This window comes from Zerene cesonia, chromosome 20 (genome assembly GCF_012273895.1).
Source record: "Zerene cesonia ecotype Mississippi chromosome 20, Zerene_cesonia_1.1, whole genome shotgun sequence".
NCBI classification, from domain to species: Eukaryota; Metazoa; Arthropoda; class Insecta; order Lepidoptera; family Pieridae; genus Zerene; species Zerene cesonia.
The window spans coordinates 418,359-432,603 of record NC_052121.1 but is presented as its reverse complement, the minus strand read 5'-3'; the positions used below and the strand labels follow the sequence as shown (position 1 = coordinate 432,603).

Sequence of the window (14,245 nt, the reverse complement as noted above, 5' to 3'; positions counted from 1 at the left end):
GATAACGAATTGTTTGCTTTTTTGTGTATTCGTGTTGACTCTGTCTTGATGATATGTCCCACGACTGGGCTATAGGCCAATAGTGCATTATCCTATATTCTTCTTTTGGGAAATGAGAATTGTTTCTGTATCTATTAAGTTCTTCGAACCGTGTCCTGTAGCTGATGATAAACAAGTCCATGTTGAATAAGAAGCCTGATTGTCTAATATACTTATTACAATTAAATGATCATACTTATACAAATTAAGCGGAATTAATAGCTTAGATGTAGTCTGCATCTGCCTCAAAGTCATATTCTTAAATGGGACACGGGATTAAATATTTAAATTTGTACAAAATAATTTTTGTATAAGCTACCAAATAAAATAAATAGCAATGAAAACTATAATTCTAGTTTCTATTTCGATTTAATCGAATCCATCTGCAACGAAACTGCGATATTCATAAACAAATCAATATTTCACACCTCAAAATATCATGGAATTATCTTAAGTGTAATTAAATGAAAACAAATGCTTGGAATCCATAGATTCCGAATTCTGATTATATCATAAAATCAACATGGCGCCCCGTGGCTTGACCTTTTGACAGAAATTCTTGGTCAAACTAGTTAAATTAAAATGCGACGTGTGGGAGGATCCGTCCATTTGTATTAATGTAACCTAATAATAGTTTAATGAATTTAAATCAAATTTCCCTTTGATTGATATGATTTATTTGTTTGTCGTTCATAAAGTGGAATTAACGTCGCGTGTAGATAAAATGAAATTGTGTTTTTTGTCATATTTCTGCGAATGCTGGTTTTTTTTAAAGTGGGAATGAAAAATCTACCTTTAAATCAAATAGTTTCAGAATAAATCTTGGACAATTTTGATTTGTTTTTAAACATATTTACGAAAAAAGAATGCACTAGTTTTTTCCCGTGACTTGACTACTGCGTTGTTTAAAGGAAAAAATAACGGATTTTGGCGGTAAAAGTACGCTCTATATCTATCCCACAGGAACCGTTCTTTGTAATGGGATAAGTTACTCTCAAAACTCTATACGGGTAAAAAGTAATACATTATTATCTGAGAGTATATATTTAATATTAGATCAATTTGTAAAGTATGTGAAATTATATTTTGAACTAGCTGAACGCCCCGGCTTCGCCTGAGTTACATATATAGCCTATGTAACTCAGTGAACTTTCAGTTGGTGATGAAAGAATTTTTAAAATGGGTCCATGGTTTTTTGCCTGAAAACGTTACAAACATACAAAAATAGTGAAATACAAAATTTTCCTCTCTAGATTTAATTTAGTCTTTTTAACGCTTAATATAGACACGACCAAAAATAATAAAACATTTTCAATTTTTGTTAAACGCGAATACACCAATTGCTTACGTTGATGATAGCAGCACTACAGTTGTTATTAAAACATATCTATACTAATATCATAAAGCTGAAGAGTTTGTTTGTTTGTTTGTTTGTGTGAACGCACTAGTATCATTCCCATTTGAAAAATTCTTTCAGTGTTAGATAGCACATTTATTGAGGAAGGCTATAGGCTATATATGTACCACAGGCGAAGCCGGGGCGGACCGCTAGTTATATATAAAACAATTCAGTTATCAAACAAATATCTAAATAACACAGTCGTCAAAATTTCTTGTAACACGACAATAATTCATACATACACAACGAAACCTTTTTCCATCCCCAACCGACATAAATAAGATATGTTATTTTAGTCAATATATCACATGACAGGTGGTAGATATTATAATTACAAAGCCCTTATTAACATCGGGGTAAGGGTGATAATCGAGTCGTCATTTGTTGATTTTAATCAAAGTCTAAAGGCTCGACTCATGCACAGGATGCTTCGCAATTAACTTTCGATTAATTATGATCTCGAGTCAATCGATTTGTATCGATTTATTTGGAGTGCTTGAAATGGTAAGGTAATAGGTATATTTGTTACGTAGCATACACAGCGATCAATTACTGTAATTGTTACAATCTATAGTAGGTACTTAAGAGCTAAATAATAGATAAGATTGGTTGATTGTTGTATAAGAAATATATCTGAAAGTTGTCCTATATATGTTGCAATCAAAATATTATTATTAATATTTACCAGCGTACAATTTCCATTTGATATTCTTATAAATCCAATCTATATGAGTATTATATAAACAATGGATACTTATCAGCCAGTTTTTTCATCTATAATTTTATTAAAACCAGTTTTCAATAACCATATATCTAGATTAAAACGGTTTATTTAATAAATTTCTTAATATTATACAATCAGTTATACACGCAACATCAGCCTGTATACATTTGACGTTTGATCATCTAATGCAATATTATATAAATGTCACCTTATGTGATTTAGGTTTCACATAATCGTTATAAATGCGCTCGTTCAATGGCATTTTGTTATGTGACGAGAGCTTTTGAAATACTAATATATTACGGGATTAAAATCCACATGAAATAATAATTATTTTCCATTTCATTCGTAATAAATTCAATGTAAAATAAAAAAATAAAAACAGCCGACAAGGATATTGTTTAATTAACATGAAACATGAAACAAAATATTAACATCGAGTTAATTATTACTAAAATTGACTATCCATATGGTGCATAAATTCTATCTACCGTTCCAATTCCTCTGGCAGACTTACAACTGCGACCGGCCGTTATTACAGGTGTATTATGATTTACGGCACTCATTAACTCACACTGACACTATCAACTTTATTATAATTATTACCTTTTATTTACGATAATATAAATTACGGCACAAAATTACTGCTTACAATTACAAATGAAACCGCTAACGCCATCTAGTACTGGCCGCCGAAACTATATAATGCTAATTTGACAGCGCGCCAATTGAGTTTTGCCTAATGTCAAATTTGAATTAAATGGTACAGATAATAAAAAAATAGTGATGGGTAAATGTGTTCGATTGTGCAGTGAAGTGAATGTACGTTGCGTCGGCGTCTGACGCGGCAAAGCGCTAATCGATGCGCGCACTGCGCTGTCTTCCGACGGCGGCCATTACGCACCTTTATGACCACCCAGCCGCCGCGCCCGGCCCGCTACCCCCGCTCTAAGGCGAATGACGAATCAATATGCCGCCAACCGACTCAACACTTATTTATTTGACACGATTTATTAGCCGAATGCCTGTAAACTTTTATGCGGCGCGGAGGGATGCTTTATGATGGACACGGCGGTGATAAAATTCTATGTTTTCTGCCGTCTACTTTTATTGCGATTGGAGCAGATGTCTGTCGTTCGTTCCTGCGGTATTATTCGTAAATTTTAACGGTGCTACGTGTCTGTTCGTCTATCGTTTATGGGGGTCTCGATTTTGGACGTGACTGGTCATTCGATATATCAGCACACGTTGGCTTATTGAAGCCGGCACCGACGTGATGGAGATGCTCTCTTGCAACTGTAGCACGGTAATTGATACAAATTGTTACAATCTAAAGGGAAATCATTGACTTCTGATCAATCTAAAGTGTAGTATTAATAAACAGCATTAGAGATGATATGAGTGGCATATAGACAAAAACGGTATTTGGTTGGATGGTGTGGACACTCTCTTGGGTAATTTAAATTTATCTCCATAAATTTTTATGAACGAAAACTCGAACATAAGTGTTCTGAAATGTTATTTTACTTCTTCTTTTTCTTCAGTGACAATTTTCCATACCTCGGGAACGGATTCTGCCTTAAAAGCACTGTCGACGAACAATTTTAAGGTTATAAATGGCTCATTTGAAAAATAATCATAAACATCTAACTAATAACAAAATAAAGATTCGGAAACGAAACCGAAAAAGATAATATTTCGCGTTTGAAACTCAAAAGTTCCTTCCTCTCTTTATTTCGGCAAAATAAGTATGTATTATACTAGTATTTAATGTTTGTCGTCTTTCTGTAGTTCCCTTTACATTACAGTAACTCCACTCAACTAATTAACTCGCAAAAATAACAAATGAAAATTCTAGCTAGCTTTTTGCGTTTGTTTAAAACAAAATGGTTGACGGAAGCGCGTAATTTTCACAAATATAGGAAGGAAGGCGCCGTTTCCGGCCGCTTTCGATGGCTTTATGCTAATCTTGGCTATTTGCTTTCTTTTTAGCGACAATTATTCACGGCCGCGGTCGCCCTTCAAGAAATTAACGCTGTGACCATAAACATTTTGCTAGTGAGCGATTGAATCTATAGCTGGGGAATTGTTCTATTTAAATTTTATAAGTAAAAACACCGGTACCTGGTACCTTCTTTTCTATTTGTAAGCAGAAGGTCGAGTTCAGTAAATCGTAGAAGTAGGTAGGTCAATCATACGACAAATAATATTTAAACAATATTACATTATATATAGTCACACGTATTCAGTATGTAAACAAAAACCAAATATGTAGTCAAAATCCAAAAAGATTCTCAATCGCCTTGAGTCTATATTCACAACTAGGTCTCATGAAGTCGCTATACAAGTTCAAAATTGAATACAATCCTGAATCTACCCGAGTGTATACAGACAACAGGCTAATCCAACCTTATCGTAAATTGTCACATTATGACGTGCAGAACGATCGCAGGGCGCGGGGGCGAGGGGCAACCGAGTTTTCTAATTTCGCCCCTTCGCTTTATGCGCTAATTCGTGTAAGCAGTTTCTAACGCGTTGTTTCGAATACACCTGCCACGTTTTATTTTCCAACTGAATCGCCTTATCATAATGGTATAAGGTCGGTATTAGAATACGCAACGCTAGTTGTCTATTGACAAGAGACGCAGAATTTACATACATTCATTGTTTCGGTTTTTAAATTGTGCATTAGCTGTGCTAATTGTCTATGCCATGAACGTTCTAAATTAAAAAGCTTCTTATTGTTTGTGTATTGTTCCAACTTCCAAAGGCTCTTCAATTTTATTTTATTAATTTAATGTATGTATGTTTCCGAATTGATATTTGACATGAAATTACTTTATTCTCTTATAGGGGAGTAAATTTAAACAGTTCAAAAGCGCGCGGTCGCGCTATCAATTAATACTCTTCATTAAATCGATTCTTCAATTATTGTGCCTTGATACACCCGCCATATTGTTAAACATAATTACATGGGAGGCTCTATTGACAAGTATTGATGTTTTTAATCAGATCTTAGGATACGGCATTAGTATGCGCGCTTGATTTGTGGCCGGCCGGCTCATAATTATTGGATTTCGATTTATTTATAGTTGAGCCGTCATGATTTATGTATTTTTTCGGGCCCTCAGGTACGCGATACGTCATTTCAATAAGTTACGCATAGACACACGATCACATCCATTAGGATGTCTCGCGGGATTAGTAATGTCGTGTCGAATAATGAGATGGCGGGAAATATTGGAATAACGCAAATAATGAAGGTGTAATAACGCAGCTGTGACGCGCAATCGCCGCCAGGGGCGCGCGCGTCGCTTTCAAATGTGCTCATTTTTATTTTCTCATCACATCTGAAGAACCTTTTGTTGTTGATTTATTAAAATAATGTACGAGTATTGAGTACGTTTCGTCACGAGGGTTTTTACACATTCCCGTGTATACAGGTTGTTCATTTTTAAATCGTGTTTGGAAAATTATTAAAATAATGTACGAGCTGAGCTGATGATTTTAAAATATAATTAATTAATATTAAATGCAAGGATTTTCGTTAAAATTTCCGATTGCAGTATTTGAAATAAATGATTACTAATTAGATGTATTTTATGTATCACATAAATTTAAAAGTGACATATTGTTACGAATTTATGCATACTTAATTTTATGTTTATTATTTTATGATTCTCAAAGTATTTCATAAAACCTATTAAAAATAAAACATTTACCAATAACTAATTATGTACATGCTTAAATAAATTTTCGCACAAATCAAAATAGCAGTAATATGAGCGCCATCTAGTTTAGGAACAAAAAATTAAGAATGCATTCAGTCATCAGCATACAAAATTTTAACATTTTTAAAAACACTTCACGGTTTTTATTTCCAACAATAAAAATATAATATTAGGTACAATTTATACTCATCCTTAAAAAACAATTGACATAAATCGACCGCCATGTTTTCCCGCGTAATGCAATGTCGCGCGCCAAAATGATGGATTAACGTCACACGAGAATTTCCTTTAAAAACGCAAACAAAGAAGCCGGTAAAATTGCATCCAGCTAATATTCCCTTGCCAATCATCTCGGCGAGTCAATTTTCAATTTTCCCTCTTAATAAGCACGTCAGTGCCTCGGTCGGAACAATAAAGACGAGTTTTAATTTTTTTTTTATTGCAGGCGCTTGACATGCAATAGAGTTAGCTATACCGGCCATATTTACCTTGAAACAATTTACGATAGCGATTTTGTTTATTTACATTATTTTCCAGTTATCTTAATTCTTATCTTCCGCTATCTCAATGATACTGATAAAATCAGTTTTTATCTCTTTTAAATAGCTTGGCCTGTGGGCTTCTTAAATCTTCATTTCCTTGAATTATTCATGAAAAATACAAAGTGTATCGTAAAAATTTTACGACTCAATCATTATCGAAGAGGTGAAATCTAAAATATGTGCCAATCTTGTGATGAAAATTGCATATTTACATATTCATAGCAAACTATTACTGAAATTTATGCTAACTATAAAATTAATATGGTTTTATTCTTTAGATGTAAATAAATAAAAATTAATTAGTACAATTTAATCACAACATAGTTTGCGAAACGTTATGTTTAATTTCAACTCGCATGTCAGGAGCAGAGTGGCGCAGTGGAAGCGTGCTGGGCCCATAACCCAGAGGTCCGTGGATCGAAACCACGCTCTGCTAAGAACTTTTTTTATTTTTTATTTTTTTTAATTATGACACTTCGCAACAACAACAACATTTTTTAATTATATGTACTTATTTTTACACAAAAGGGTTTCTCTAAATTTATTTCTTGTTATTTTTTCAAGACTCATTAAAATATGACTCAGAGCTTCTTCCACGCGCCTCCAAAACGATAGTTACAATTGCAGTGAATGAACAGTAAATATGTCCGGCTATAAGCATCTATGTAATTGCGAAGCCGCGAGTTTCAACTCCATTAGCGGGCCGTCACGCGAGATTTATGTTTAATTGAAATCTTGCAGTTATTGTGCCACTGTTGATTTATCGGATACGTGGTTACCCCAAAGTTCGGGAATGTGCGACCTGTCCCATCTTGCTTGCGTTTATTTTATGTACATCTTATTAACATTTATAAATTTGACCTCTATTTTTCTATATGTCTAATAAAATTAAAAAATCTGTTAATGTATAAAAAGAAAAAAACATATGCATTGTAGGTAATGTAATCTTTAAATGTCAATAAAAAACACACATCACTTCGAAAATCGGTAACAAAAATGCATTTCACTTATTTTTCTCAAGTTTCACAGCAATTATCCACTACAAAAGCATATTATATTATTCACTACAATGGCATTTATTGCCATAAATTTCACCGTAACTCAAATTTAATCCACCGCAATTTTATGATGATGATATGATCATAATCCAACAACATAGCATTCGTAAAACGTGTGGTAGCACCAACCGTCGTGATACCAAATTCCTCTTGATAGCTGACGGCGGTTCTTCAATACCATTCACAGTACCCTGTGGTTAATGAACGCTTACCACCCAGCTGCGGCGTAAGCTAGCCTTCAAGGTGAAAAAATACAATCGTGAACACGGTTTTTAGTCTCAGTTCTCTGGTGCTGATTTTTATTTACGTATATTGCTGAACAAAGAAAAAATTCGTGTTATCTAATGAAGTTTGCTTAAGTCGTAACCAGAAAAATTAAACATTTTAAGCAGTTATTCTTTTTTATTTACTGAATTACAAAATTATGTTTACAAAGACGTATCTGTAATTACATAAAAGGAACAGAATGAAGCTTTAAAAACAAATTGGTTTGCCACTGTGTGAAGTAGGTACTTTCTCGTATTAAATTCAACATGTTCTCATTATATTGTCCTTAATGACGACGTTTTAAGTCTATCACACCTTGGTGAAAGCATCTCCTTGCTCTGATCTGATCCGATTATGACATGACTGTTGCTTGTAGAAGTTTGCCTGTCCGCCTAGCATTCTCATTCGGAAGCCTACCTATTATCTTGTGTACCACTATCGCTGGCTTAGCATTCTCTTAATAAAGATTAAAGCACCATTTTATTCTATATTTATTATATGTATTGATCAATTATTTAACAAGTTTTAAGGTTTATTTTTCAGAAATTTATGAAAACTTTTATCATGTATATATAACCTTTTATGTTTTAAAGCAATTGATATCATACATTATTACATCGTTTTAATTTTGTTTTGTTTTTGAAACATGACCTGCATCTTCTGAATATTTTATTTATTATTAAAAAAACGTCGATTATAATGCAAATATGCAATTCATTTTCTATAATTAATAAAAATTCTAGCTGACCATAAAAACTATGAAATAAATAATCGCTAACCAATACATTAAGAGCCGACGCACGTCAGGTATGCAAAAGGTGCATTGAACATAAATCGGTGGCCACGCCTAAATCTAATGAGAACTATAATTGATTCCCTCCCAGCCTAGCATCGCTGGGTTCCTCTTTACCTATATAATTATTAATAACTTGCAGTACTTTATATTAGATACGGATTGTATTTTATCGAATGGGAGCACGGAGAATTGGTAACTGGATGAGTACAGATAATAACTAGCTTCGTATCATAGCACTAGGATTGTGATCATAGTAGAATGTTCTTGTATATGATACAGGATCCGGGGTTCAATTTCGGTATACAATAGTTTATTACTTCTTTATTCTAAATATGTTTATATATTTATAACTAGTTACAACTTTTGATATTTTATGGAAAATAGAAAAAACATGAAAGACTTCGAAGCAGGTCCAGAACAGCAATTTAAATTTCCAAATTACCTTTTTCTTCTTTATTCGAGTATATGTAGATAGTATCAAAACTGGAATATAACATTAAAAAATCAAACACCAGTAGTACAGGAAGCAGGTCTTAACAAATTGGAGAAGTCAAGGTCCCAGTAACGCATGTCTCCCCCGGGAACGACTGATTCATTAGCGCTGAATGCCGAACTAGCATTCTTCATTACGTCTAAACTAGCTATCAATATTAACTACCAAGTGTAATCACTTTTTTTTATTATCTTGCTCTGATATCTGATTCCTGTAAAAAAGGCACTCGTCATTGGCTTTGGGTGAGTTGTTCGTATGAATGAAAACAGTTATCTCGAAAATGCTGACTTTTTCAGACGTTTTTGTTCATACGAAGAATATGCACCCTCTCCAGGACGATTATAGAGTCTAAACAATCGTCATAATAATATGCGTTGTATCTCAATGTCAAATAACTTATAGTAATATAATGACATGCATCTAGCAACGCAAAATCTGAAACCCGACTCGCCGAATGATTTACAGCGCAACAATCGGATAAATAAACCCATAAAATACCTTCACGAAAGATGTTTTAGAACGTACAATATTGTAAAACAAAATATAAGTAAGGCATAAATCAAGGTTCCCGCAAAACGTCGAGCTAACTTATCTTAAAAATTGATACCAATAAATTAGTTGCCGCGAAGATTAAGTATTCCGTATTACCAATCAACCGGGGCCCTCGGTTAATGCACGAGATCCGTATCTGTTACAAGTGTATTACACACACAATGCATTGAAAAAGGTGCCTATCCGTCATTGGTTTATGTGTACAGCCATCATTACTCTGCGTCACGGTGAGAGAGAGAAGTCATTACGTCGACCAATCGGGGCCCGACGCACGCGCACCCTGCCGCGTTCTTTATACCGCGTACGCGCGGGAATATATCACAATTCAAAAGGGTTTACGTATCTTGTATTCGTCATCGTTAGAGGCTGGCTATCCCCATAAATAATAGGTATAAATCCATCGCAGTCGAAGTGGACCTTTTTGAAATGTTTCTTGTATTTATGAGCGCGTCAGCGGGGAGTGGGCCCGCTCGCTTATAATGTTGTATGTGTCTGCGATGGCCAATGCCTTAATTGGACTTGCCTTCTCTCCAAATCAATAAGGATTCAAAACTTTTTTGTTTTTTTTTATAAGAATGAATAAATAATCAGTTTTCTGCATAGATAATACACGCATTTCCCATCCACCAAACCCATCCTCAGTCTAAAACATCACAATCGTTTACATATTAATATGCACATCATTTTATATAACTTTATATACTATGTACATTCACTACGTACGTAATACGAGAACTCTATAATAAGTTTAAAATGAATGATAGTTTTCGCACTAAATCTAACTAAATGCTGTTTTGATTCGTTGATAAGAGATGGAAGGTTTTACCGGAAACAAGCTCATTATCAATGCTTATGGGCGGTATTTGATAAGGATCACACGATATAAAAATATTTATATCTCTAGATCACTTCGATTAAAATTATTCCCTATTTTATGGATGATTAAAAAAATATTTTCATTTCAATCGAAAGCAACATTGACCCAGCTGATCGTTAGATACCAATACTCGTTTTTAGACATTGACATACCATTATTTGGCGCCAAAATAGATATGCTGTAAGGAGAAAATCGAAATGTCTATAAATGTGTTAGTATGTGTGTGTGTGTGTGTGTGTGTGTATAACATATGTTTTTGTACACTAAGTAGCTGTTATGAGTGAATTTCTCTTAGCAATGCTTTTATCATAAGCTCACGTGTAGAAGAAGCTTCGTGGTCTTCGGCCACAGATACCTCATCTCTAGAAATTACAACTGCTGCTGCTAAGTCTTCGTAATGGGGTACCGTTTTGCCTTTTTGTATCGGAATCCTAAAAGCAAATTTGAGGTCGAATTAAAAAGCTCAAATATATAACATATCAATATTAAGCATTTGCATGCAATTTGTTTTAGCTATTCAGAGCAGATCTAACGCTAACAAATGTATCATTGATACCTATAAACAATGTGTAGAAACGTCAGTCGTGGGATCGAACCGGCGTCCTCCGCCTAACCTTTACTATCTGTCATTGGAACTATCTTAATAAGAAACCCGATACAAAGTATGTAAGGCACCTCAAGTACAGAATGCATTGGGCAGTGCGTTGTATAGTCTGTGGCACGGAGGTGACAGGGCGGGGTCGATCGATGGCGACGTCGTTATTAGGACGACAGCCTTTGACGACGGGGGCTTGCTGCGCTCCGATAGATCTTGTTTGGCAGATTGTATTGTTCATATGTTTTGTCCACGCTGATATAACGAGGAGACTTTTGTATGTTTGTATGTTTGTAACGTTTTAACGAAAAACCATTAGACCCATTTTAAAAATTTCACCATTTGAAAGCTGCAACTTAACTCACAGGCTATTTAGTATGTACCAAGGCGAAGCCGGGGCGAACAGAGCTAGTATTATATATTAACTTACAAATATGGGATATATATTCTGGTTTCTAATTATAAAAAATAATTGGGTTTTGCTGTTATCAAACAGTCTGCTAAAAAAACGTATTTTCAATAAAAGTTGTATACATACAGAAACTACTGTAGCTTCTTGTTATAATTTCAAAAATTTGTAGTTTACGTATTGAAGTTCTGACAGGATTTATACAAGTACGACTCACTCATTTGTAATTATTTATTGCTGTATTCCAATAAATAATTATCCTCAACATTTTTACGATCTTTTTCTTGTTTCTAAGAATGGGTATGATATATTAGGTATACATAATTTCTTATCAATTTTACGTGTACCCATTACATATAAAATTAAAATCATATGAAACTGTACTAAAAAGAATTCATTGATTCAAAATAAGTAGCAAGTAAGCGGGCCGGGCGCACACAAGTGACGGACAAGCAGCGGGCTGACGGACACATGTACACAATAGACACGGTTGACTTCTCATGCACCCGTGTTTGCTTTTATTCCAGTGCGCAATGGAGCTCGGGGCTGACGCCTGTATTGGTGGAATGGGAAGCGCTTTTTGTATGGAATGTTAGGAGACTGGCAAATTATTGTCTACACTACTCAAATTGGTGGTGGACTACTGAGCTGGTGGACTGGTGTATTTACTACTCAACGATTTGTTCATTCTATTCACGTTGACGTTAAATTAAGAAATTATATTACGATATTCTTTTAGGCCCAGTCGTATTGGTTCATCGTTTTATATTTAATGTTTGTACAGGTAGATTGTACAATATGATTGCCGGAATAACTACTTTTTTGAGTTTTCATATTATAGTTATTCTTCGGAAAATATGAACATGATAGAAATTTTTAAGATATTCCATTTAACATCAACCAACGGAAAAACACTCCAATAATATTCAATTAGCATAAAATCCAATATTCTTTTTTAAAACCCAGTAACGCTCGTCACTACATAGTATAAAACAGTCGGTTTCTCTGTCCCTATGTCCCTATGTATGCTTAAATATTTTAAACTACGCAACGGATTTTGATGATTTTTTTTAATAGATAGAGTGATTCAAGAGCAAGATTTATATTTTTAACTAGCAAACCCGGCGAACTCCTTTTTGCCACCAGATGGCTGTATGCGAAAATGATTTTCCCGCTTTTCTGTTGAAATTTTTCCGGAATTTTCTTTGCTATAAACCTCACGGAGCCTGAGACCTTTCCAACGAATGCAAAACCGTGCAATCGGTTGGTGCGTTCTGCAGTAATAGCGTCAGGAAGGAAAACCCGACTTATTTTTATGTAGTAGATAACTCTACTAACTAAACTACTCCGAATTTAACGCGTGCGAAGCCGCGGGCAAGAACTAGGTTTGTGTAACCTTCCTCCTACACTTCGTTCTCACACAGCCCAACCAAGATCGCTACGAAGAAACCAAGCCCATAATTAAAATATTCCACGAACCAATGACAATAACGTCATTAGCGGCGGCTGACGTGGCGGCCATTTGTCAACCGTCATTTGTCAGCGGTTTGTCAGCGACAATGGTGTCAGGCGGCGCGCTCGCGATTGAAGCTTGTCAATGTTACTGTTAATACAACGGTGGTACTGTTTCGCATTGGTGTTACTATACGTGTACATTGCAGTGAAAAATGCAATCGACAACCCTTAATACAGCATGCTTCCGCGGCAGTAAAAGATTGCCCACATAATAGGAAAATTACACAAAAAAATCAACGCTCCATTAAACGGGCTTTTTTATTAGCAATTAAAATATTGAACTATGTAATGATATGTTTTGCTACCCAAAAAAAGGCACTTAAAAACCTTCCACTGAAGGAATATGTATTATAACGTGATGACGTATGACGAATATTTTACGTAGAATAACTTACACAATCGTAAATTATAACTTTTGAAAGGATGTGAATATTATAATAAACATATCTCTTTAGCAACTCTAACATTAATAAAATCGGCAAATATTTCTAGTCCTATTTCATAACTTTACATTAGTTGCGTTTGTATAATTTATGGGCAGGCTACACCGATAGACGCTCATTTAACATAATAATTCTACTTTGAATCCGACTTTATTTCTAGAAACAACATCGTGATTTATAGCTCAAACTACTGTCATATTGCAGCAATTCCCTTCGTTTTCCGACCCAGTTGTCAGCAAACAATAACCAAATTCTTTCATAACTCACAGTGACTTAAAGTTAATAGAGTGATAGATCGTCTTATGCAAATATAGGGTTATAACGAAACAAAGTTGCGCAGTAATGAGAGCTCCGACCGCTTGCATACACTATTGTACATCACGAAATAGCTACAGTTGAATAATTCGCATTCAAGGCATATTTTATGTTCTAGTGCACCGGCCTTCGAGATGTCACCGTAATATCTAGACGCCACGCGATTAATAAGCTATTTCCGCTCCGTCACGACATTGCATCCCTTAATCGCTTTCATTCGTCGCGCAACTGTAGTCATATTCCTCTCTATTTCCAGATGCTGTCACCACATGACGACGACGAAGACAATCATCTCTGCATCAAATGCAATGAGACTATACTTGGGCTTGATAATTATGTTAAGCATCGAAAGGAGAGATGTGGAAAGTTGAAGAGTGTTGATAAGTCTGTGCTTCCTACTATTGATCCGCTAGAACCCAGCTACAGTCTCGGTGCTGATGTATTTTTTCAGTCTTTAGAGCTGCAGAGTAGTGTTAAGAAATCATCCTCG

General features: G+C 34.9%; 1 protein-coding gene and 1 non-coding gene across 2 annotated transcripts in view; one reads left to right on the top strand and one right to left on the bottom strand.

The window, feature by feature from the left end:
- Nucleotides 1-3,685: 3,685 nt before the first annotated feature.
- LOC119834813 (zinc finger Y-chromosomal protein 1-like) overlaps nucleotides 3,686-14,245 on the bottom strand; it is a 13,129-nt gene continuing 2,569 nt past the window's right edge. The window contains exons 2-3 of the mRNA XM_038359324.1: nucleotides 10,797-10,909; nucleotides 3,686-3,750 (exon numbers count right to left, since the gene is read on the bottom strand). Coding sequence (XP_038215252.1) covers nucleotides 3,686-3,750; nucleotides 10,797-10,909 — 178 coding nt within the window. The remainder of the gene's footprint in view (nucleotides 3,751-10,796; nucleotides 10,910-14,245) is intronic.
- Nucleotides 6,800-6,871, top strand: Trnam-cau. Its single transcript has one exon. It is a non-coding gene; the product is annotated as a tRNA-Met (tRNA).